The 26733-nt window shown below is 38.8% G+C and overlaps 3 protein-coding genes and 1 pseudogene across 10 annotated transcripts in view; 3 read left to right on the top strand and 1 right to left on the bottom strand.

Annotated features, from left to right (window-relative positions):
* RNF19A (ring finger protein 19A, RBR E3 ubiquitin protein ligase) overlaps positions 1 to 5422 on the top strand; it is a 52619-nt gene extending 47197 nt beyond the window's left edge. For all 8 annotated transcript variants that reach the window (XM_043879279.1, XM_043879280.1, XM_043879284.1 and 5 more), the window contains 3 exons: positions 809 to 1022; positions 2433 to 2576; positions 3229 to 5422. In XM_043879279.1, coding sequence (XP_043735214.1) covers positions 809 to 1022; positions 2433 to 2576; positions 3229 to 3919 — 1049 coding nt within the window. In that variant the 3' untranslated portion in view covers positions 3920 to 5422. The remainder of the gene's footprint in view (positions 1 to 808; positions 1023 to 2432; positions 2577 to 3228) is intronic.
* Positions 5423 to 17144: 11722 nt separating this feature from the next.
* Positions 17145 to 17270, top strand: LOC122679701 (annotated as a pseudogene).
* On the top strand, positions 17206 to 17698 carry LOC122679287 (60S ribosomal protein L10-like). Its single transcript, XM_043879818.1, has one exon. The coding sequence runs from the start codon at positions 17221 to 17223 to the stop codon at positions 17629 to 17631; it is 411 nt and encodes a 136-aa protein (XP_043735753.1). The 5' UTR covers positions 17206 to 17220; the 3' UTR covers positions 17632 to 17698.
* A 6997-nt stretch (positions 17699 to 24695) lies between these two features.
* Positions 24696 to 26733, bottom strand: part of SPAG1 (sperm associated antigen 1) — a 79990-nt gene continuing 77952 nt past the window's right edge. Inside the window, exons 18-19 of the mRNA XM_043880206.1 lie at positions 25851 to 26222; positions 24696 to 25748 (exon numbers count right to left, since the gene is read on the bottom strand). Of these exons, the coding sequence (XP_043736141.1) occupies positions 25617 to 25748; positions 25851 to 26222 (504 nt within the window). The 3' untranslated portion in view covers positions 24696 to 25616. The remainder of the gene's footprint in view (positions 25749 to 25850; positions 26223 to 26733) is intronic.

Here is a 26733-nt window from a genome sequence, read left to right on the forward strand (position 1 = left end):
GAGCTCAAATATTAGAGCAAATAAGTAAATTCTCCAGTATAAAGCATGTGAAAAAGTACTGGAAGATTGGACTGTAATGGTATCAGACCTCATAATAACTTATAGACAGTCAGAACTATGGAATATATTCAGAAGTCAACTTTTGACCCATTCTTACTGACCTTGAGACATGCTTACTGAAAACCATCACATAATTTTCCTCCAAAGTCAGCTAAATTTTTCAACAATTAGGTTCTTTATAGAATTCTTAAATCTTCTAGATTTTCTTCTAAAGTGCAGGCGTACTTCATTTTATTGCACTTTGTAGCTCATTACTTATTTTTACAAATTGAAGAAAGTTTGTTGCAACCCTGACTTGTCAGATGATGGTTAGCATTTTTTAGCCATAAAGAATTTTTTAAATCAATGGTATATACAATTTTCAGACATAATGCTATTGCACACTTTGCTATAGTATAGTATGAACATAACTTTTATATGCATTAGGAGGACCAAAACTTCATGATTCACTTTATTGTGATATTTTTGTTTTATTACAATGGTCTGGAACCAAACCCACAGTTCTTCCAAGAGATGCCTGTGGTGACCATTTAAAACTGAGGCCCAGTCCTTAATCCAGCTTCGCTCTGTGAGGTATTTCCCTTTACTCTTATCCCATAGTTATATGGCCCTGACTCCAGACATCTTTTCTATTCCTGTGTGTGTTTTACACTTTATATGAAAATGGATCCTATCTGAAAATCACGGCAGACTCTAAGGAGAGGGAAATTAATAATCACACTAATTTCTTTGAAATATTTGCATTTAGATACAACTTCGGTAGCAGAAGCAAGACACAACCCCAGCATAGGGGAGGGCAGCGTTGGTGGTCTGACTGGCAGCTTGAGCGCCAGCGGGAGCCACATGGACCGCATAGGGGCCATCCGCGACAACCTGAGTGAGACGGCCAGCACCACGGCGCTCGCCGGGGCCAGTATCACCGGGAGCCTGTCGGGGAGTGCCATGGTGAACTGTTTCAACAGGTCAGAGAGCTCCACGTCATTCTGTTTGCTTCAACGAACTAATTAGATGAGGATTTTGAACACAAAGCACGATTACATATAATCCTGCTGTGTCAGGGTTGAAAACAGTAAGGTTTCAAGTAAGTTTTAAGGTTTCAGAAAATGTAATTTCGTGGCAAACAGTGAATCAGGAGATCTGATGAGGTAAAAACCAAACTTCAGGGATAACATTGTGCCATTTTTCTGTTCACTGCACTTGTCAGATTTTATGGGTCAGTGCTCAAGCTTCTCTGGTGAACACATAAAGGCAGCGATTAAGCCTGTACTTAGATCTATCGGGAGGTAGCCAGCCACGGCTGGATGTTCGCAAACGAGACGCTGGCTGAAGCCTGAGGGGACAGGGGGTGTCAGGATGTCAGGAGTGCGTGTGCTGAGGCCAGAGAGTCTGCCTAGGCCCTGTTCTGTATTAATGGTTATTTAATTCTCACAAAGTCTTTTACCAAAAGCCATATAGATAAGTAGGATAAGTTAAGCATTTTAGTCTCTTGTTTCCTCTTTAATTCACTTTTGTTTATTAGCTTTAGGGGTTTTTTTAATGTAGGGGAAAATACATGAATTAAAAGATGAATCTGTTCTAGTTATCTTATTTTTAGGTAGTGTGCTTTTAAACACAAACTCTTAAGTTATAGTGGTATATATTATTATTTTTTTTGAGAGTCAGGTGTTAAATTTAGAACCACTTTTAGTATACAGATGCCCAGAATTTTTTGATTCATTGATCTTAGAATGGTTTTTAATGTACTCAGGTTTGGTGTTTTGCACTGAAATAGGGGAAGCAGAGGAGAAGGCAATGGCACCCCACTCCAGTACTCATGCCTGGAAAATCCCATGGATGGAGGAGCCTGGTGGGCTGCAGTCCATGGGGTCGCTAAGGGTTGGACACGACTGAGCAACTTCACTTTCACTTTGCACTTTCATGCATTGGAGAAGGCAATGGCAACCCACTCCAGTGTTCTTGCCTGGAGAATCCCAGCGACGGGGGAGCCTGGTGGGCTGCCATCTATGGGGTCGCACAGAGTTGGACACAACTGAAGCGACTTAGCAGCAGCAGCAGCAGGGAAAGCAGAGTGCCACACCCTAAGTGAGAATAATGGAGCGTGTTTAAGTTAAAATCCTTTATATTCTATTTGTATTACTCTGTTACTACCTTACTTGGCAGACAGCTAATTTTCCCATTTTATTCAGATGACTGGTACTATTCAGTGTGCTACAATGGAATTTGAATAATCAAATAAAAGGAAACTGAAAAAATGCTTATAGTTGTCTCTAAAATTAGCTTCTTGTTACTGAATTATTTGAAGATAAGCTTTCCCATAGTAGTGCTGATATTATGTGTGAATTTGGTCTTTTTCTGATACCCCTCTCTTTAAGGTTGGAAGTACAAGCAGATGTACAGAAAGAACGGTACAGTCTAAGTGGAGAGTCCGGCACAGTCAGCTTGGGGACAGTTAGTGATAATGCCAGCACCAAGGCAATGGCAGGATCCATTCTGAATTCCTACATCCCATTGGACAAGTAAGGAAAAAGTTGTTGTAAAGTCAAAAGTAGTTTTAGATTAATTTGTATTCTATCATTAAGCAGAATTATGGTAAATAATAGTTATCTCTGCTGTTAGGTTCTCTGAAAAATGAAAGTGGTGAGAGATGTCCAGAACAGGCAGATCCGTTGAGGCAGAAGGTAGACTAGCGGTTGCTCAGGGTTGGGGGAGGGGGAGGATGGGACTGGCTGCTAATGTACAGGGCTTCTTTGGCGGACAGTGAAAATGTTCTGGAGTTCGATCGTGGTGATGGTTGGACAGCTGTGAATATACTACAAACCACTGAATTGTGTACTTTAAACAGGTGAATTTATGATATGCAAATTCTCTCTCAATACAACTGTTCTGGAAAAAAAAATGGAGAAGGTAGCATAGTACCTGGAACAGTGTAAGAAGTGAGCGTAGTTGCTTTTTTTTCCCCTTAATTGAAGCATTGTTATAAAGACAGTTCTCTTATTTCAAGGAGTTTTTTTCCATTAGTAGAATGCATCCTGCATTAATTTGTTCCGATGCTTTTATACAGTCTTTGATATTTTCACCCAGAAACCCTCCCCCTTTGATGCATTTGCATTTAATAAAAAAAAAAAAAGATGAAGTCAGAAATTTATATTTGTTTCACTTATGTTCCAGAGAAGGCAACAGTATGGAGGTTCAAGTAGATATTGAATCAAAGCCATCCAAGTTCAGGCACAACAGTGGAAGCAGCAGTGTGGAGGATGGCAGTGCCTCCCGAAGCCACCCTGGGGGTTCGTCTGGTGGCTTGCCTGAAGGTAAATCCAGTGCCACCAAGTGGTCCAAAGAAGCAACAACAGGAAAGAAATCAAAAAGTGGTAAATTGAGGAAAAAGAGTAACATGAAGATAAACGAGACCCGAGAGGACATGGATGCACAATTGTTAGAACAACAAAGCACGAACTCAAGTGAATTTGAGGCTCCATCCCTCAGTGACAGTATGCCGTCCGTAGCTGATTCCCACTCTAGTCACTTTTCTGAATTTAGTTGTTCTGACCTAGAAAGCATGAAAACTTCTTGTAGTCATGGTTCCACTGATTATCATGCCCGCTTTGCTACTGTTAATATTCTTCCTGAGGTAGAAAATGACCGACTGGAAAATTCCCCCCATCAGTGTAGCATTTCTGTGCTTACCCAAACTGCTTCATGTTCAGAAGTTCCACAGTTGAATCATATTGCAGAAGAACATGGTAACAGTGGAATAAAACCCAGTGTTGATTTATATTTTGGCAGTGCGCTAAAAGAAACAAATAACAACCACTCACATCAGACAATGGAATTAAAAGTTGCAATTCAGACTGATATATAGACCTATAAATGCTGCAAAATAATTACCACTTGAAAAACCTTGTTTGGAGCTGGTTGAACTACAGATGGCTGTTTTAATTTTCAAGTTGCCAGCAAAGGCCGGGTTACATAATCATAATGCAGATACGTTTTCTATGTTCAGCAAAGCATTGTGTTTCATGTGGATCTTAATTACCAAACTATGAAATGAAAGCTTTAAAAGTGCATTATCGTAAGGACAATAATTCTTAAGAGAATTATGTTTTGTGTGTTTGCCAGAAATCAGTGCTTGAAGCACATACTTGTGTATTTAGATAGAAATTTGGCTTAATTTATAATCAATATAAAGTACTAATGCAGGTCTACAGCATTCTTAGGAAGAGAACTTGAGGCTTAGGGATAAGTGGTTAGTGACATTTTATTGAAACCACTAAGGGATACTGTTTAAAGAACCTTGCAGGTTATTCTCAGTATATGATATTCTTTGTAACATTTCTGTTCATAACGGCATAAATTTCATTTCTTCTTCACATGCAGTGTGGATATATACAGCTCACGCAGCCCATTTGCTACCATGTGGGTACTTAGACACCTTGAGCAAGATTGTGGCAGTTTGCACAACTTTGAAATAGGAATACCTGGTACTCTATTTAGCTTGTATATTGTTGCCATCTTAGAAGACAAGTGTAAAAGTAGGTAATTAAGTATACTGACAGCACCAAATAAGATATACAAAGCTGCAAAATAAAATTTCATTAGTTTATAAGTATTACAAAGAGTCACCTTTCCCAAAGGGGAACTTTGCACCCTGTTGATCCCTGGTGCCTTGGGAATAGACTGGATTTTAAGGGCCTACTTGTTTGAGAGTTTTGCTGTATTGTTTTCCATAAAGTCCTCCTTAGTCACCTTGGATTATGTAGAAAAATACAGGATAGAGAAACATCAATATAATTATAGTAACAATGCTGAAAAAGTATTAGCCTACCAAAGACACACTCAGGCTTTAGTGAATAACTTTACATAATAACCTCAGTTTTTATAGCACATATCTTCTCCAATCATGAAATCAAAGCATGGCGCAGAGTTTGTACCAAGTACTAAGGAGGGGTCCGTGTATGGCTGGCTTTATTTTCCTTTGCTTTTGTTTATGGAAGATGTTTAACTGACATAAACAAAAGTTGGCCAAAATATTGCCTATACTGTTAACTTCCAGTATAATTCACTTAAATAAAACAGGCTCACCTCAGTGATTAGCAGTTAAAATATTCCATCTTATATGTTTCTATTAAGTATTACCATTATGGTGCTACTAAGCGTTTTCTTTTGATAAGAGGAAAAATGCCATGGGCTGCAGTCTTCTTTCATCACTTTTCTCACCAGGCCCATTAATATGCTTATAACACTAGTGCCAGTTATTTTATTTGATAATGCTTATTATGGTATGTGTATATTTGTCTGCATTCCAACTTTGTTCAGTAGTGAGTGTGTAAACTGCATACATGAAATAAATGTAAATACTAATGTATCGCTGCTGTATGGTTTGTGCACAGGCGTTTTTATAAGAACAGTAACATTCATTTGTCGTGTGGAAAATTCATAAACATTGCAAGCCACTGAGGGGATTCTGCATTCTAGTCTCAGCCCAGAGGGCGGCATCTGCTGAAGTTCTCAACAAACAGTGTTTGAAAGTATCCTTTCTTCATGTCAAAGACCTGCCTTCTTTCAGAAAGAAGCTGCTTTCTTCATACACAGAATTTCTTTTTTTTTTTTTAAGTAGATTGGTTGGAAAGTAAATAGGTCTGTTACTAAATTATGAAGAGAGAAGCTTTATAAATCCTCATCTTAAAAGTAAAAAGATCTTAACTTTGAAGAGATCCTACCCTGGCGACATTAGGTTATGAAACTACAGTTAAATTCAAGCCAATAATTGTAGTGAAACACTTTGTATTCTTACAACCTCTATAAAATACATAGATGGTTTTTCTGTTTTCCTGCTACATAGTTAATACGTCACGCAAGTAATATGTATGAATATGTTGACACCCTTCTTGACATTTCATGAAAGACTAAAGATTAAATGGAAAGCTAAATGATCTTAGGAGGAATACAGCAAAAGCAGTGCTGCGTCAGGAGGCCTGTGCATGCAGCTCGCCCCATCCCCTCTCCTGGTTGTACCCAGCCAGTACCACCTCAGCCTCACTTTAAAAATGGTCTAAACTTTTCAGTTGACTTCAGAAGTTCCTTCAAGCTTGGGTCAGTTAAGGACCAAATGAGATTCCCCTGGAGCTCAACCTTGGGCTACCATAGCATGAGAGAATACTCCAGAATTAAGACCTGCCTCAACTCATCACCTCCAGTATTCTTGCCTGGAGAATTCCATGGACAGAGGACCCTGGTGGGCTACAGTCAGTGGGGTCATAAAGAGTCAGACACGACTGAGTGCTAACACTTTCACTTTTTCACTTAATTCATCAGAATCTTTTAAAGACCCTAAATTTATACTTCGCTTCTCTAAGGCCTGTGGGGAAAATCACATCATAGAGAATATGCTGATTATGATCATATATACTGGTCACTGTGTGTGCTACCAGTTTACCTGAATTCTCTTACATGTGCAAATTTTTTTAGCTTTTTCTGTTAAATTTACACAATTCATTCTTTTGCTAGAAATCAGGTTAATTTGTAAATATGAAAGATTTTCCATAGCATATTCTCCAGTTAAATAGAAATTTTGGAAAGGTTCCTCATGATGATGGAGAAAAAAGACTCCAATCTCACCTCCTCCCACAGGTACACCATAATTACAACTATTTACAGAGTAACTATCTATGGAAACCACCTAAAGACTAGCAGAAAAGAGACTCTACAGCTAAAGATACAAAGAAGGAGCCACAAGATGCATAGGAGTGGGAGAGACTGGTATAGTCTGGACTCACACCCCCAAGTCCTTGACTGCAAATGGGAAGAATCTCACACATGCAGAGGTTTCCCCAAGGAGCGAGGGGGGTCTGAACCCATGCTGGGCTCCTAGTCTGGGAGTTCTGCACTTGAAAAATGAGCCCCCAGGACATCTGGTCAGGGATTTAAAAACAGGCTAAAAAACTGAGCTTACCTTTCTGAAAAACTGGGCTTACCTTTGAGAGCTGGAGGGTGGGGTGGGACGGGGTGCTTCTACAGGGCACGTGCAAAATCTCAACACACTCCAAGTCCCAGAACAGAGGGAGAAATTCTAAAGGAGCCCAGGTCAAGCCCACTCGCTTTTGCAAGGTGAACAAAATCATCTACCATGTGAAAAGGCAGCCTACTGAATATCAAATATCAAATCAAATTCTTACCAATATAAAAAAAAATTCCATTTAAAAGATTGGCAGAGGACCTGAATGAACATTTTTCCAGAAAAGACATACAGCTGGCCAAAAAGCACGTGAAAATACACTCAATATCACTAATAATTAAGGAAATGCAAATTAAAAACACAAGGAGATATCACCTCACACCTATCAGAATGGCTGTTATCAAAAAACAAGTAAGTATTGGCAAGGATGTGGATAAAAGGGAACCCTCCTGTACTGTTGGTGAGAATGTAAATTGGTAGAACCGCAATGGAAAACAGTACGGAGGCCCCTCAAAAAATTGGAAATGGAATTGCCAAATGATCCAGCAATTCCACTTCTGGGTATTTTTCTGAAGAAACCAAAAACACTTTTCAGATGTATGCACCCCTGTGTTCATAGCATTATTTACAGTAGCCAAGATGTGGAAACAACCCAAGTGTCCGTTAGTAGGTAAATGGATAGAGAAGATGTGATATGTGGATATATGTCTGTGTATATTTGGGTATAGATACCTGTGTGTGTGTGTGTGTGTGTGTGTGTGTGTGTGTAATATTAGCCATAAAAATGAAATTGTGTCATTTGCAACAACTTGATATACAGAGTATTATGCTAAGTGAAATAAGTCAAAAGACAAATACAATCTCATTTGTATGTGAAAACTAAGAAAACAGACTCATTGATACAGAGAGCAAATGGGTGGTTGCCAGATTTTGAGGAAGAAGGATGGTTTGGGCAAAACAGGTGATGAGGATTAAGAGAGACAAACTTCTAGTCGTAAGATAAATAAGCCCTAGAGATGTAATATACATCATAAAGAATATGGTCAATACTATTGTAATAACTATGGAGAGAGATCATTTACTAGGTTCATCATAGTGATGATTTTGTAGTGTATGTAAATGTCAAATCACTATACAGTACACCTGAAACATGATATTGTATGTAGACTATATTTCAATTAGAAAATAAAAAAAAGATTACCAAAGGATAAGATATATGTTGAAAACCATCAGAGCTATTAATTCATACATAACATGAGCGAAATACCTGAACTTCTATCATTTTGCCAATTTTAGAGTCAATTAAGATTCTCAGAGGTACATTTTATATGGCTCTTTTAATGGGCTTGTTTCATTTATTTCTCTTAATTAAGTATAAAGCCATTATTTACATATTGGTTGTTTCTGGAAGCCCAAAATAGTATTCTAAATCTGGGGAGAGTTATAGTATTTTAGTAGCCATCATTTAGCTGATAAATAGTGAAGGGGAGTTTGCAGTTTATACATTTAGTTCAAATGGAGTCACTACATTTCCTATGCCAGTCAGAATGTTTGTGACTTCTGCCAATTTATTTATTCATTTATTCAATGAAGAAAGTATATCTGGAGATATAGCATTATACCAAATAACCAGATTCTCTGATTTCAGCAAGCTTATAGTCAGGAAAGTGGCATAAATAATAAACATACACACATACATTAAAATATTGTCAGATGATGGATGTTATGAAAACACGGAGTTGGGGAAAAGTGACTGGAAGTATTGGGTGTGCCATTTTATACAGGGCAAATTGGAAAGAAGTCTTCTTAGGTGACACTTGTGCAAAGATTTTTTTAAAAGTAAGGGACAAACTATGAAGACAGACCTATTGAATGAGCATTCTAGAAGGAAATCTTCCCCCAGGTGAGTTAATGGACAATTTAGGCAGTAAAATTAACATCAGTTCAGTTCAGTTCAGTTGCTCAGTCATGTCTGACTCTTTGCGACCCCATGGACTGCAGCATGCCAGGCCGCCTTGTCCATCACCAACTCCCGGAGTTTACTCCGGGATGGACACATGTCCATCGAGTCGATGATGCCATCCAACCATCTCATCCTCTGTCATCCCCTTCTCCTCCCGCCTTCAATCTTTCCCAGCATCATGGTCTTTTCAAATGAGTCACTTCTTTGTATCAGGTGGCCAAAGTATTGGAGTTTCAGCTTCAACATCAGTCCTTCCAATGAAAACCCAGGATTGATCTCCTTTACATTTATGTAAACATTTTAGAATAAGCATGTTGCATTCCACCAGTTTTATTTGGGATTGCATTGAACCTATAATTATCCCTCTAGAGATCTTTCACATCTTTTCTTAAATCTTATCCCCAGGTATTTAATTTTTTTAGATACCATTTTCTGTTTGTTTCAGTTCAGTTCACTCAGTCATGTCCAACTTTGCGACCCCATGGACTGCAGCACGCCAGGCTTCCCTGTCCATCACAGACTCCCAGAGCCTACTCAAACTCATGTCCATCACATCAGTGATGCCATCCAACCATCTCATCCTCTGTCGTCCCCTTCTCCCGCCTTCAATCTTTCCTAGCATCAGGGTCTTTTCCAATGAATCGGTTCTTCTCATCAGGTGGCCAGAGTACTGGAGTTTCAGCTTTAGCATCAGTCCTTCCAGTGAATATCCAGGACTGATTTCCTTTAGGATTGACTGGTTGGATCTCCTTGTAGTCTGTTTGTTAGTGTATAGAACCACAGCTAATTTTTATGTAATGATTTTGCTTCTTTTATCTCTAGAGTCTTTGAGATTTCTTTATACACAATCTTCATCTGTGAATTTTTTTATTTGAAAAACACTTTTACAGTGCTTTGAAGTGTCAAACAGTTTCTATGTACTTCTAAAATATTCTTCCTTACTCTTTGGAACAACCCTGTGAAGGAGATCCCCATTATCCCCCTTTTACAGATGAGGAAACTGAGATACAGAGTTATTAAAGCTTTGCCCAGAATTACATAGCTGGCAAGTGGCAGAACAAGGATTCATATCTTTCTCTTTGATCATTACATCATATATTTCTCTTTCTGGCCATTTGTACTGGCTAGGACTTCAAGTGTATAAAGTTGAAGAGCAGTGGTTTTAGGACATTGTTAAGCTTGTTAATCTCAAAGGGAAACCCTTCAATATTTCAACCATTATGATATTTATGTTTCAGTTACATTTGTAAATATATTTATAGATATCCTTTATCAAATTTATTAAATTCTTACTTTTAGTTGCCAAGAGTTTTTACCTTGGGAAATATGTTACTGGCTGCTATTTTGCGGGGGGAGGATGACCTATCATATAATTGTGGTTTATTCCTTTAATGTTTTTAACATAGTGAATTTGACTCTTCAAGTAGTAAACCAACCTCCTGGGATAAACTTCAATATCAGAGTATGTAAGGCTGAAATTATGTCTTCTGTGAATGTTTGGTAGAAATTACTATTAAACCTGGCTGGACCTTCTGAATTGTTTTTCAATACCATGGTTTTAGGGTTAGCAAGCAGTTCCTTTTCATTTATATATGAGCAGCACGGCATGGCAAGTTCGTTCCTCTTTGAGAGTTTACTAATCCTAGAACATAGAGATTCGCAGTTATCTGGTGTCAACATAGTCCTGATTTTATTGTTTTTCTTCCCGCTTCTTGCCTAATAATATTGGAGCACCTGTTTCTGCTACCTTTTATCCTGCATGGAGAAGGTAAAACTTAGATATTTCACAACCCCATGTGTACCAGGTACCTCCAAATTTTGAATTCAGGATACTAAGAAAACAAACCTTTAAAAGAAAGAAACTGTAGGCTCTCGAGGGCAAGAATCCTGTCTTTACTTTTTCCTATGTGTACTTAATAAGTACTCCATCTGTGAAGAGGGCATTGAGGCTGCTACAACAGAACAGAACAACAGTAAAGGCATGAGCGTGTGGACTGAAGCCTCAGAGATGGTGGCTCACTTCATGAAGTTGGCTGCTAGAATAAAATTTGAAACAAGACAGTGGCAGTCACTTTTAACAAGGTTAACCAAATAGGTTCATGGGGTTCTCAAGGCAACAAAGGTCTGTATAGTCAAAGCTACAGTTTTTCCAGCAGCCTTGTCATGGATGTGAGAGCCGGGCCATGAGGAAGGCCAAGTGTCAAAGTATTAATGCTTTTGAACTGTGGTGCTGGAGAACACTCTTGAGAGTCCCTTGGACTGCAAGGAGATCAAACCAGTCAATGCTAAAGGAATTCAACCCTAAACATTCATTGGAAGGACTGATGGCTGAAGCTGAAACTCCAATACTTTGGCCACTTGATGAGAAGAGCCAACTCATTGCGAAAGATCCTGATGCTGGGAAAGATTTGGGGCAGGACGACAAGGGGGTGACAGAGGATGAGATGGTTGGATGGCATCACCAACTCAATGGGCATGAGTTTGAGGAAGCTCTGAAAGATAGTGGAAGATGGGGAAGCCTGTTGTGCTGCGGTCCATGACGTCACAAAGAGTTGGACATGGCTTAGCGACTGAACCACCACCACCAAATAGGTTAATTCATAAAGATTCTAGGGTGTATGGCAACCACCAGAAAATCCTTTCTCAGGGTCAGTATAGCCCAGACATTTTTGTTTTCAGGGGCTTTTTGTTTTTCCATTTAAGGAAAATGCAATACATTCAGCTAAATAAAGAGACCATTGTGGCTTTAGAGGTAAGGTGTGAACTGATGTTTTAGAGACAAGTACTCCTGAGAGTTTTTGGGCTTCCCACGTGGCACTAAGTGGTAAAGAATCTGCCTGCCAATGCTGGAGATGCAAGATCCTCAGGTTCAATCCCTGGGTTGGAGAGATCTGATGAAGAAGGAAATGGTAACCCCCTCCGGCATTCTTGCCTGGAAAATTCCATGGGCGGAGAAGCCTGGCGGGCTACAATCCATGGGGTCCCAAAGAACTGGACATGAGCACAATAACTGAACAGAACTGAGCACATATCACTGTTGAGAGAGTTGAAATAAAATGCGCGCAGATTTTCTTTTCCCTTTTTCCTTTCTTTCTCTTTTTTCTTTCTTCCTCTTTCTTTTCTCTGCTCCTCTTTCCACATTACCTTCCCACATCACCACTTCAATGACCAAGTTATGTGTGATAGCATAGCTTTCTCCACATTTATATAATCTCATACAGTGCATATATGTATGGAATATTGTGATTTTCTCAGAATCTTACAGAAATCAGTCCAAGTCAAGGGATAAAGCTCCAGCTCCTTCTTTCTGACGGCTTCATATTCATGGGTATTCACTGTGTGTCTCTTTTGTTTTCCTCTCTGCAAGAATCAGCCTCATCCATAAGCCCTTGTTTCCTGGTACTTTGGAATATGGCAGATGGATTCATAGAAATCAAGTAGCTATGTTAAAAGTATATGTATTTTTAATTTTAATAGGATTATCAGACTGCCTTCCCCAGAAGGCTGTCACAATTTCCAATTCCACTAACAATACATGAATCCCCTTTCTGCTGTATTTCACAACAATAGATATTAGGAGCTTCATGGTTTTTGCAAGGATGTTTGGTATAAAGTAGTATCTATTGCTTGATTTTTCATATCCCTGACTATGAATTTGTGCATCTTCTTGTGTGGCCTTCTTTTTACTAAAGGGGAGGGGAATAGTGGTATTAAATTTACAGTTATCTAAATTGACTTTAATATTTATTTTTTGCCTATTTTTTTGAGTTGTTTTCTCATTGTCAGTTTGAAAGATATCTTTATTGCAATAAAAAATATAGTTATCATAATAGCTATATATTACATATTGTAGCTATTAAGTTATATTTTTATTACATTTTCCCCCAAAGTTAGTATTTGATTATTGACTTTAAATTTTCTTGCTGTGCATTTTTATTCTGAAATTTTATCTAGAATATTTTTAAAGTTACAGAGAAGTTTTGAAGATAACTCAGAGGCTTCCCATACACTCTTTACTCATATATATATATATATACTCAAATATATATATATATATATATATTTGCCATATGATAGCTCTATTTTAAAATATGTCTAATAGTATATATTTCAGGCCTCTAGTCATGGATAAAGTCTTCCCCTCCTCCTAAATGATTCTTCAGTTCAGTTCAGTTCAGTCGCTCAGTCGTGTCCAACTCTGCAACCCCATGGACTGCAGCACGCCAGGCCTCCCTATCCATCAACAGCCTCATGTCCATTGAGTCAGTGATGCCATCCAACCATCTCATCCTCTATCATCCCCTTCTCCTCCCACCTTCTATCTTTCCCAGCATCAGGGTCTTTTCCAATGTGTCAGTTCTTCACATCAGGTGGCCAAAGTATTGGAGTTTCAGCTTCAGCATCAGTCCTTCCAAAGAATATTCAGGACTGATTTTCTTTAGGATGGACTGGTTGGATCTCCTTGCAGTTGAAGGACTCTCAAGAGCCTGCTCCAACACCACAGTTCAAAAGCATCAATTCTTTGGTGCTCAGGTTTCTTACAGTCCTAATTTCTTGTGATTATTTAATTTTTAAAATTTGCCTTAATTGCTGTTATTAATATATAATCTATTGTTTCCTAGTCATCTGAATACTGTTTTTATGATGGAATTTCTAGATTTCCACCAAAAAGCCTCCTAGGATTTTTATTGTGATTCCATTGAATCTGTAGGTCAATTGGGGGGAAATTAGTATCTTAATGATATTGACTCTTCTTATCCATGAACAACACATTTTATCTATTTATTTAGTTTTTAAAATTTTTCTTTAAACAGTGCTTTTTAGTTTTTAGAGTGATCTTTTAAAAAAAATCTCAATTTCTAGTTATTCATTAATAATATATAGACATACTTTGCTTTATTGTGCTTTGAAGATACATTATTTTTACAACTTTGAAATTTTGTGGCAGATAATGGTTAGCATTTTTTTTAGCAATGAAGTATTTTTTAATCTATTTTTAATTGAAGGATAATTGCTTTACAGTATTGCATTGATTTCTACCAGACATCAACATGAATCAGCCATAGGTATACACATGTCCCCTCCCACTTGAACATTCCCCCCACCTCCCTCCCCGTACCACCCCTCTAGGTTATTACCAAGCCCCAGTTTGAGTTCCCTGAGTCATATAGCAAATTCCCATTGGGTATCTATTTTACATATGGATGAAGTATTTTTTAATTAAGATATGTACACTTTTTTAAACATAATGCTACTGCATACTTAATAGACTACAGTATATTATAAATGTAACTTTTGAGCACACTCAGGGATATAGCGAGGACAGGGGAGCCTGGTGTGCTACAGTTCATGGGGTCACAAAGAGTCAGACATGACTTAGCCGCTGGACAGCAACAACTTTCATATGCACTGGGAAACCCCAAAATTCATACGACTCACTTTATTGTGATACTCACTTTACTGAAGTGGTCTGGAACAAAACTTGCAATATCTCCAAAGTTGCTTGTATAGAAACGCAATAGATTTTTGTAGATTGATCTTGAATCCTACAAATTTGTAAGTCATTTATTAATTCTAATAACTTTTTGGCAGATCCTGCAGGGTTTTTTTACATAAACAATCATGTCTACAAATAAAGACAGTTTTATTTCTTCCTTTCCTCTTTTCCAATCTGGAAGCCTTTAGTAACTTATTTTTTGCCTTATTTCACGGGCTTCCGCCTCCAATACATTAAATGGGAAGGTGAAGGTTAGAGTCGGGCACGACTGAGCGACCTCACTTTCCCTTTTCACTTTCATGCATCGGAGAAGGAAATGGCAGCCCACTCCAGTGTTCCTGCCTGGAGAATCCCAGGGACGGGGGAGCCTGGTGGGCTGCCACCTATGGGGTTGCACAGAGTCGGACACGACTGAAGCGACTTAGCATCAGCAGCAGCAGCAGCAGACATCCTTACATTGTTTCCAGTTGTAGCACAGAAGTATTTAGTCTTTCACTCATCCTTAGCTTTCAGGCCTTCTGGTAAATTCTTTTTTTTTTAATTTATTTACTTTAATTGGAGGCTAATTACTTTACAATATTGTAGTGGTTTTTGCCATACACTGACATGAATCAGCCATGGGTGCACATGTGTCCCCCATCCTGAGCTCCCCTCCCCCCCCTCCCTCCCCATCCCATCCCTCAGGGTCATCCCAGTGCACTAGCCCTGTGTACCCTGTCTCATGCATCCAACCTGGGCTGGCAATCTATTTCACATATGATAATATACATGTTTCAATGCTATTCTCTCAAATCATCCCACCCTCACCTTCTCCCACAGAGTCCAAAAGTTTGTTCTTTACATCTGTGTCTCTTTTGCGGTCTCACATATAGGGTCATCATTACCATCTTTCTAAATTCCATATATATGTGTTAGTATACTGTATTGCTGTTTTTCTTTCTGACTTACTTCACTCTGTATAATAGGCTCCAGTTTCATCCACCTCATTAGAACTGATTCAAATGCATTCTTTTTAATAGCTGAGTAATATTCCATTGTGTATATGGACCACAACTTTCTTATCCATTCGTCTGCCAATCGACATCCGGGTTGCTTCCATTTCCTGGCTATTGTAAACAGTGCTGCATTGAACATTGGGGTGCACGTGTCTGTTTCAATTCTGGTTTCCTCAGTGTGTATGCCCAGGAGTGGGACTGCTCGGTCATATGGCAGTTCTGTTTCCGGTTTTTTAAGGAATCTCCACACTGTTCTCCATAGTGGCTGTACTAGTTGGCATTCCCACCAACAGTGTAAGAGGGTTCCCTTTTCTCCACACCCTCTCCAGCATTTATTGCTTGTAGACTTTTGGATAGCAGCCATTCTGACTGGCGTGAGATGGTACCTCATTGTGGTTTTAATTTGCATTTCTCTGATAATGAGTGATGTTGAGCATCTTTTCATGTGTTTGTTAGCCATCTGTATGTCTTCTTTGGAGAAATGTCTGTTTAGTTCTTTGACCCACTTTTTTTTGGCCCACTTTTTGATTGGGTCGTTTATTTTTCTGGAATTGAGCTATATGAGCTGCTTGTATATTTTTGAGATTAATTCTTTGTCAGTTGCTTTGTTTGCTATTATTTTCTCCCATTCTGAAGGCTGTCTTTTCACCTTGCTTATAGTTTCCTTTGTTGTGCAAAAGCTTTGAAGTTTAATTAGGCCCCATTTATTTTTGGTTTTATTTCTATTACTCTGGGAGGTGGGTCCTAGAGGATCCTGCTATGATTTATGTCAGAGAGTGTTTTGCCTATGTTTTCCTCTAGGAGTTTTATAGTTTCTGGTCTTACATTTAGATCTTTAATCCATTTTGAGTTTATTTTTGTGTATGGTGTTAGCTGGTAAATTCTTGACGTGCTTAAAGGGGTGAGCTTAGTAAGTTAGTGTCTGAATTAGATGGTTTGTGCTTTTCACCCCCCACCGCCTCAATTTTTAAAATTGAGATATAGTTAGTTCACATGTGAAGTGGAAAAAAATAACAAACCAAATCAATTTGGTTTGTACATCTCCTGTCTGGTTCTGCTCACTACGCCGTGAAGCATCCCTGCAGTGGTCAAGTTGCTGAGTTTCCAGTGTCCTGTGCCACTGGGACGTCTACAGTAAAGTAATTCAGTCAGACTGAGCACTTCCTTCTCATCAACCCAAGTCAACATGAAAACACAGCTTGGACTTTACCTCTTACTAAAAATGTTCTTGATTAACTTTGGCCCATTTAACAACTTTGACAGTGACTTGAACATTTTATCAATGCCTTTTTTTTTTTTTTCCTACTAGAGCCTCTTGAACTTGGTTTTATTTTCCGTTTCTTCCAAATTAGTCATAACCTCATTAAAAGCAGGAACTATCATTTTTAGGTATCCCCTACAATACTTTATTCTGAGGGTCACAAGTAATTTAGTTTACTCACAATGGTTATGTATCTCATATTAATTAGTTATAACACACTTGGCTTCTAGGACACTGGGTGAATATTTCACCTTGCCTGAGAATCACAAGGAATATTTTAAAATTTAGATTCCCAACCCCTTGAACTCTAAGATTCGAAAGCAAATATTCCAAGAACTACTGTTTGAGGAATATTTAGAGTGTCATCATAAACTTCTCAGTAACAGGAGCTTCTCTAATCTGAATTTTGGAAACCAGGGCATCTTAAAACTCCGGGAGACCCATGGGGGCCCAGTGTGCAATGGCTGCAAACAGCAGCCTCCTTGGTAGTGTATGCAACCTGTTGCCTGTACAGGTAGCCCTAAGGGACCTTGGAGACAACTCTTCCTAGTGGGCATTCATGACTGGCCTGCTGTTTCTCAATCTAGACTCCAGACAGGTATGCGTGGTGCCTTTGGAAAGCCCCAGGGCACAGTGGCCAGGGTCCACATTGGCCAGGTCATAATGTCCATCCGCACCAAGCTGCAGAACAAGGAGCATGTGATTGAAGCCCTCCGCCGGGCCAAGTTCAAGTTCCCTGGCCGTCAGAAGATCCACATCTCCAAGAAGTGGGGATTTACCAAGTTCAATGCGGATGAATTTGAGAACATGGTGGCAGAAAAGCGACTCATCCCGGACGGCTGTGGGGTCAAATACATCCCTAATCGTGGTCCCCTGGACAAATGGCGGGCCCTGCACTCATGAGCATCAGCTCTGTTCCCTCCTTAATCACGCTCACCAATAAATGCTATTTCCTGTCAAAAAAAAAAAACTCCGGGAGTAAACTCTGGGAGTTGGTGATGGACAGGGAGGCCTGGCATGCTGCAGTCCATGGGGTCACAAAGAGTTGGACACCACTGAGCAACTCAACTGAACTGCGGGCACCTTTTAGGGCAGCGTCCTCTAGGCTCATTCATTCAACATTTGCTAAGCTCCCACCAGCCTGTGCCAGATTCTGAATATATATCAGTGTTGGCTCACTCTCAAAACAGTAAAGGTTAAAAAAGGCATGTGCTATTACAGTAGGTTGTTAACCTCAACCTGTGGAGTAATCTCTTGGCTGTTGTGACATGACTGATGTCCAGCAGACGGCACCAGACTGCTTCTCTGGCTATCCTGTCTCTTTTGGCTATAATGTGTGTGACTTATCCAGTGAGTAAATATAATGTGGTCTGTAAATATTTGAAAAGAGCTGTATTATCCTTTTCTAACAACATAGATGAGATCATGATACGTATGGGAAGAAAGAAATTACACCACGAAAGGTAAGAGCAGGAACTTATGAAATAACACCAGGCATTTTACAAGAACTTTGTAAACCTACAGCCCCGAGTGGTCGGAAGGTATCGTCCTCGTTTTTTGCAAATGAGAAATCTAAAGTCTTCATGAGGCCTTCTCAGCCCCTGTAGAGAGGGAGAAGGCTGTGTGTGGAGGGCTAAGTGCCTGCTACTGCATACTCTGGCCCGGAAGTGATGGACTGCTTCTACCTCTAACCCTGTTGGCAGAAGTGGTCACCTGGCTCTAACCCATCACAGAGAGGCTGAAAAGTACAGTGTTGTGTGTGCCCAGAGTGGGGAAGAAAACCAGGTACTGGTTAAGAGTGGTAATGCCTGACTAGGGAAGGAACTATTTGTATAATTAAAACTCTGATGTTTCTACCATTTCAAGTGCAGCTTCCTGCTGTATTCCTTCAGGCTTATCACGCAAAGCTCATGCTCCACTGATCCTAAGATGAGATGCAGTTCCCCAAACAGGCTCAGTTATTTCACCCTTTCATTCAACACACACCTTCAGCATGCGTCTTAATGCCTTTCTGTCTCCTCTTTCCTCTGCCTGGTACATCGTTTATTCTCATCCAAATGGGCAAACTTGAGCTGCAACATGGCAACTCCTTGAAACCTTCCCTAACCCGTGCACAGGCAGGACTGGGCATTCCTCTTGCTCTGAGTAGCCACCCTAAATACCTCAACTGGGGAACCAAAGCTGCTAATTTACATCCCACTGCCTCCTCTAAGCTGTAACTCGTAAAGGCGAGGCACCACACTCATTATTCTAGTCATATATGTAATACTTTCCATTACACAGCACAGTGCATATGAATTCAAAAGAAAGACTGTCCAGGTTTGAATCTTAGACTGTTTGCTACATTGGTAGTCCTTGTTAATTTACAAGGATTTAACTTAAATTTTCTGTCTTTAATTTTCTGTGTCGTGGTTTAGTCTATAACAGAGTTGTTGTAAAGATTGAACTAAACAACATGTGATAAACTAGGCACAGTGTCTGGCCAAAAAGTGAAGCTAAAAATAAATATATGCAATTATTTTTCATTGAAAATATATTTGGCATGTAACAGTGTACGTTTAAAGTACACAATACGTTACTTGATACATTTATATACTACAATATGATTGCCATTGTACTGCTAATTCACACCTTTATCACATCACATCATTATCATTTCTTCTTTGTGGTAGGACTAATTAAGGTTTAGTCTCTTAGCAAGTTTTATGTTTATAATACAATATTGCTATCTAAAATCACTATGCTGTGTTCGATCCAGGACTTATTTACCTACTAGTTGTTACTTGGTACCCTAAACAGCATCTCTTCTATTCCCCACCCCTAGCCCCCTGATATGCACCAATCTACACTGTTTTTATGAATTCAGCTTTAAGATTCCACACATAAGTGATATCATACAGTATGTCTCTGACTTATGTCACTTAGTATTTTAGAATACCCTAAGGTCCATCCACGGAGGAGCCTGGTGGGCTGCAGTCCATGGGGTCGCACAGAGTCGGACACGACTGAAGCCACTCAGCCGTAGCAGCAGCAAGGTCCATCCATGTCACAAATGGCAGGGTTTCCTTCATTCTCATAGCAGAATAATATTCCTTTGTGTATATATATATTCCATATCTTCTTTATCCATTCATCAGTTGATGAGCACTTTAGCCTATCAGGTCTTATAAGTTTTTGATCTATTTTGAGTTAATTTTTCTGAGTGGAATAAGAGAAGTCCAATTTCTTTTTTCTGCGTTTGTTTGTTCAGTTCTCCCAATACCCTTTGTTGAATAGCCTACTCTTTCCCCATTGGGTGTTTTTGGTTTCCTTGACTAATATCAGTTGGCATATATGTAGGGGTTTAATTTTGGGGTCTCTATTCTATTCTGGTGGTCTCTGTGTCTATTTCTATGCCAGTACCATGCTGTTTTAATTACTATGGTTTATGGTATAGTTTGAAATCAGAAAGTGTGATGCCTCCAGCTTTCTCTGTAATTTCTCTTTCTCTTGTAATTGTCTTGATTGTTGGGGGCCTTTTGTGGTTCTAGACAAATTTGGGGGATTTTTTTCTATTTCTGTGAAAAATGCCATTTGAATTTTGATAATGATTGCACTGATTCCCACAAAGATGACTTTGGGATCTTTGTTAATTGTTTAATTTTAATTAATTGTTTAATTATTAAAATTAATTTTAACAATATTGATTATTCCAATTCATGAGTGTGGGGATATCTTCCCATTTGTTTGTGTCACCTTTGATTTCTTTCAACAAAATCTTGTAGTTTTAGTTGTATAGATCTTTCATTAAATTTATTTCTGGTATTTTGCTTTTGATGCTATTGTGCATGTATGTGCTCAGTCGTGTCTGACTCTTTATGACTCTGTGAACCATAGCCCACCAGGCTCCTCTGTCCATGGCATTCTCCAGGCAAGAATATTGGAGTGGGTTACCATGCCTTCCTCTGGGGATCTTCCCCACCCAGGGATCAAACCCACATCTCTCTTGTCTCCTGTATTAGCAGGCAGATTCTTCACTATTAGCACCACCTGGGAAGCCCATTGTGAGTGGGATAGTTTTATTTTTCAGGTGTTTCATTATTAGTGTATAAAAATGCAACTGATATCTATAAGATGATTTTGTATCCTGCAACTTAACTAAATTTGTTGATTAGTTCCAACTATTTTATTGGTTGAGACTTTGGGATTTTCTAAACTGTCATCCCTTGGTATCTGTGGGGGACTGATTTCTGGAACCCCCACCAATACCAAAATTCATGGATGCATAAGTCCCTTATTTAAAAAATGGTGTAGTACATTTGGCCCTCTCATGGATTCTGAATCTGTAGATCCAGTCAACCCAGACATAAATCTGTGGATAGGGAGGGCCAACTGGATAGAAAATCAATTATCTGTCTACAAATAATGAACATTTTACTCCTTTCTTCCAATTTGGATGCATTTTCTTTCATCGTCTTGCCTAATTGCTCTAGTGAGGACTCCCAGTACCAGTATTGAATAAGAACAATTGTCTTGTTCCTGATCTTAGAGGAAAACTTTCAATTTTTCACCCTTGAGTATGCTTGCTGTGGGCTTGTTGCATATGGCTTTTATTATGTTGAGGTATGTTTCTTCCATATTTAATCTGTTGCAAGTTTTTATCATGAAAGGATGTTGCCTTTTGTTATATGCTTTTTTCTGTACCTATTGAAATGATTGTGTGATTTTTTTTTTATTAACTTGCATATGTTGAACCATGTAGCCCAGGGATAAATCCCATTTAGTCATATATTTAGATGCTCCTATGTTGTGTGCCTATCCCCATCTTTGTTATATCTTCCTGCTTATTGACCCCTTTCATTATTACATAATGACTTTCTTCACTTCTTACTGTTTTTGGCTTAAGGTCTATTTATCTGATATAAGTATGCTATCCTGCTTTTTGTAGTTTCCACCTGTATTGGAATATCTTCTTCCATCCCTTCATTTTGGGTCTGTGTCTTTAAAGCTGAAGTGAATCTCTTGAAGGAAGCATATAGTTGGGTCTTATTTTGGGGGGGGGGGCATCTTGTTTTTTAATCAATCCAGCCACTCTTTTTAATTGATGAACCCATATGTAAGGACTTACTATCTTACTGTTTTCTGGTGGTTTCTACTTCCGTTGTTTCTTTTCCCTCTGTTTCTGGTTTTATTTTTTTTCCTGTTTCTTTTTCATTTATTTTTATCTTTGTAAAGTGGTTTTCCATGATGGTATGCTATTTTCCTTTTTTAAAATCTTTCATGAATCTACTCTAGATTTTTGCTTTGTTGATTACAAGGCTTACCTAAAACAGCTCATAGATGACAGTCCATTTTACACTGATAGCATCTTCATTTGCCTATGAAATTTCTACCCTCACTCCCCTTCCTTTTATATTTTTGATGTCATAATTATCTTATGTTGTATATTTAACAAATTATAATATAGTTATTTTTAATGCTCTTTTCCCTTAACAATTATCTATAGTTTAAGTGGCTAATACAGCATCCTATTAGAATTTTCTAAATTTGAGTACATATTTTTCATCTTTACAGGTATAAAGGTGTTTTCATGTCACTGATGAGCCTCTTTTCATTTCAGCTTGAAGAACTCCTTTTAACATTTCTTGCAAGGCAGGTCTAATGGTGATAAACTCCCTCAGCTTTTGTTTAAGGTATTTTTCCTTCGTATCTTAAGAATAACTTTGCTAGATGGAGTATTCTTGGTTGGCATTTTTTTACCCTTCAACACTTTGAATATGTAATTCTGCTATCTCCTAGACTGAGAGGTTTTGGTGAGAAACCTATTGATAGTCTAATGGATGTAACTTTGTAGGTTATACTCATACTCCATTGCTCAGTCAAGTTCGACTCTTTGTGACCCAATGGACTGTAGCCTGCCAGGCTCCTCTGTCCATGGGATTTTCCAGGCTAGAATACTTTAGTGGGTTGCCATTTCCTTCTCCATTGTAGGTTACACTTTTTTAACTCCTTGGCTGCCTTTAAGATGCTTCGATTTTTGGTAATTTCATTACAGTGTGTCTTGAAGAAGGCATTTTCACATTTAGATAATAGGGTGATCTATTAGCTTTGTGAATTTGGGTGTTCAAGTCTCCCCAGGTTTGGGAAGTTTTCAGCTAATATTTAAGTAAACGTTCTGCCCCTTCTCCCTCTGGATTCCCAATTCTCCTAGCATATATCTGCTCTCAAATCCCATAGATCATACATGCTTTGCCTTTTAACTTGTGATTTATTTAAAAATTCTCATCCCCTAAGTCATTTACTGTTGGAAGAAATGCACTACTGCAGACGCTCTCTAGTGCATTCTTCATCTCATGCATTGAAATTTTCAGCTCCAGAGTTTAATTCTTTTTGTGAGTTTTTTGGCAAAGAGTTAATTTTGTTCATGTATTTTCATTCCTATTAAGCTATCTTTGAGTTTTCCTGTAGTTAACTTTCTTCAAAACAGCTATTTTGAAATTTTTATCAGCTACATCAGAGTATTTTGTGGCTTTGAGCTCAGCTGTTGCAGAATTATTGGGGGTGATATATTTTCTTGATTATTCATGTTCCTTGTATCTTTGTGTCACTGTTTCTTTATTTGAAGTAGCAGACCTCTCCTTAAGTCTTTACTGGTTGCCTTTAGACGGTACTGATCGCTGGTGTTGCTATATGAGGGGTTTCCTTGATTTCTGAATGGGTGGACCTCTTCCACTCTTCTTGTTCAGCCTTGTGGAGGAACTCTGATGTTTCTTCTTGTTCCTAGAGCTCACTGGAGTGGTTGCTGGAAATCTCTCTTTTGTTTTCTAGAAGGTAGTGTTATATATAGCTCCAACTGCAATTTCTCTCTTACCTGCACACGCTGGTCCACTCTTCTGCGAATACTCCAACTACTGGGCTTGCTCTCACTGCCACCACACTCAGGGGCATGCCACAGAATGGGAGGGGGTGTGGGTTTAGCACTTGGGGTGTTGGGGATGCCCACAGACCCAGTGGAGAGATCCCTGAGTGGGGTACTCCCAGAGACTGAGGGCAGACTTCCTGCTGAAGTTCTGAAGCAGTCTGCAGGAACTGTGCTCCTTTCATGCCCTTGATATTCTTACCTGCTTCCTTCACCTCCTCTTCCCTTTCTTCCGTCATGGAAGTCCCACCTCCGGACTGCTGGTGCCGCTGTGGAGAAACAAGTGTCTCCAGGTGTGACCCCAACAGTTGGAGCAGCCACTGCTTGCCACTCTTCCATGGGGGAGGCTGTCCCCTGCAGCCAGTACTTGGTATGTAACTGTTTCCTAAAATGTTTCTACTATTTACTACTAGTTACTAACACACTCCCTCATTTGCTTATACAAAAAAACTATCATTCAAAAGGAGAAAACTTTTTTTTTACTTGAAGACTATAGAGTTAAATACCCATCACAGTAGATTTTCATTTATGAACTTAGGAGAGAATCGTTTAAAAGAAAAATTGAGGGGGAGGGGGCGGCGCTTCCCTGGTGGCTCAGTGGTAAAGAATCTGCCTGCCCGACGCATGAGACATGGACTGGATCCCGGGTCTGGGAATATCCCACGGGCCAAGGAGCAACCAAGCCCGTGCGCCACAGGTACTGAGCCGGTGTTCTAGAGTCCGGGAGCCACAACTACTGAAGCCCACGTGCCCTAGAGCCCCTGCTCCACAACAAGAGAAGCCACCCCAAGGTGAAGCCTGTGCACCGCAACTAGAGAAAAGCCCGCCTAGCAGTGAAGACCCAGCACGCCGTAAATAAATATTTCAAGGAAAACTGGCACAGTGTGAAACCATTTCCCCACTACACTTTAAATATTCTTTAATTATTAAATATTAGATAAAATAATAATGGGCATGGTAATAATGAATGTGATAGTCTTCTTTCATCTGCTCTTCTGAAGAACAAGAAAATGCTCCAGAAAAAAAGAGAACTGACCAAAGACTACAGGAATAAATGACAGCACACTGATAGAGACCTGAATGTTTTATTATAAGAAATACCTTTACTTTGACCCAAGTGACAAGCGAGCTCTCAATATAAACAGTTCTTCATCTTCCCTTTTGCACTAAGGGAATAAATATGATCATGCTTAAAGGAGGAGGGACAAAATAGGGAGAAGTAACTTAAAATGTTTGGGGGAAAATGTGCGAGTGACAATTCAAATAGAAATGCAGGCTTGGTTGCTTTTATACAGTGGTGGTTCTGTTATTGCTTATATAAATAACACATAAGGGAAACCAGCCTTCAAAAATCTAGTAATAGAATTTTTGGCAATTTCTGTTCTTAATTAGTAGGCAATACTTCCATATTAGAAAAAATACATTCCTCTTATAGCTCTAAATAACCACAGTTTATTTAATAATCATTTCCTATTATAGACTTAAATGTTGTGTTTCATCTTAGAGGCCTGTCATCCACAAGTAATATAAAATGGGATTTATATATATCTTAGCAGGAAATAAAGGTGATATAATAATCAGTGTTAATGATTTTCACTTTTAAAAATGAACTATAAAGAAATGACATTTCTACCAAACTTAAGAGGACTGCTTCATAGCCCAAAGAAGTAGAATTTAACTCAAAATTTTAACAAGTCATTAAGAGAAAATGTATAATATAAGTTAAAATGCATCTTAACAAGTTCCAAATATACTTATTTTTAAATATAAAGATGTTAGCTCTGGTACATAAGAAAATATTTACAACTAATAAAAAGCAGATTGTAGAATATACGTGTTCTGTGTATAAAAATAAGTAAAATATTTTATAGTCCAGACCAAAGGATCTTTTCTAAGCCAGGTTTTATCCATGCAACTCTATTACAATACCATCTCACTGGCATTACCGGAACACATTCATACATGGAAGAAATCTAACCATTATCTTGATTTAAAGATCATAGTGCCTTTTGAGGGCCTGTACATCTTCTAAAGTAAAATGTTTGTTTGGTGCATCTGAGAGGTTGTCAAAGAGCCGCTTAATCTGTTCCTTTTGGTCTTTGCTAATTAGTGTCAACATCATCTGCAATAGGGAAAAATTATATCAGCTTATAAATGAACATTTTAAAGTTATAAAAACCCTAAAAGAACCTATCTCCACAAATGAGATATTTTTGCCACTTACCTTAAACCTTTCTGCTTTGCTCAGATATAAAAGATGCTGATACACCAAGGAGGGATCTTTATCAATAAGATGACTTTTCAGAGACTGGAGGAGGAGGAGGAACGTGTCCCCTTCAAGTTTGTTACTCAACAACACTGGCAAATCTTTTGGTTCAGTGATGGCCAGCAGGTGTGCGCAGGCTCCTTGATCTTTCCTCGTACTGATGGCGTTTATAACCTGACCAAATTCGTAGGCATTGTTAGGCTTGGAGATCAGCAGTTTCTCATAGAGTTCCTGTGGCCCGTTGCTGGTGTCCCCCTTCTCAGAAGCAAGGCCGTCCGTGGGGGCTACCTTCAAGGTCCTCTCAGACTCTTCCCGATGGCCTTCGCTCACCTGCAGGAGGAGAAAAATTACACCGTGACCCAAACACCAGGCCCTGCACACACCCCCAAGTTACTTTCATTAAAACAGGAAGGAACTGAAAAAACACAATGGACTGGATTTTAGTTAAGTTCTAAGTGAAAAATATATAACTTGTAATAAATCATAAAATCTACTTATTTTTTAGGAAGAGAAGCTTTAAAGTCTAAATATCCATTCATAAAAGTATTCTTTTTTTAAGGTTTAAAAATTTTTTTGACATTGAGAATATGATCATGAAATTTTTATAATTTTCCACAAGTAAAAGCTGCTGTGTAAAAGAAGACCTATGACAACTTATTACCTCTTCTTCATGACAGATTTTATATTTACTTATTTCTTATATTTGATAGGGAAGTGAACTTACATTTTTCAGTTCTCTTAAAAACAGTTTTCTTCTTCCCTCCTTAGTGGTGAAAAAACTCCCTAGCTTCTTTCACATATTAGCCTCCTACTCTTAGTGGACATGTAAGATGATAGGTAG

This window comes from Cervus elaphus, chromosome 21 (genome assembly GCF_910594005.1).
Source record: "Cervus elaphus chromosome 21, mCerEla1.1, whole genome shotgun sequence".
NCBI classification, from domain to species: domain Eukaryota; kingdom Metazoa; phylum Chordata; class Mammalia; order Artiodactyla; family Cervidae; genus Cervus; species Cervus elaphus.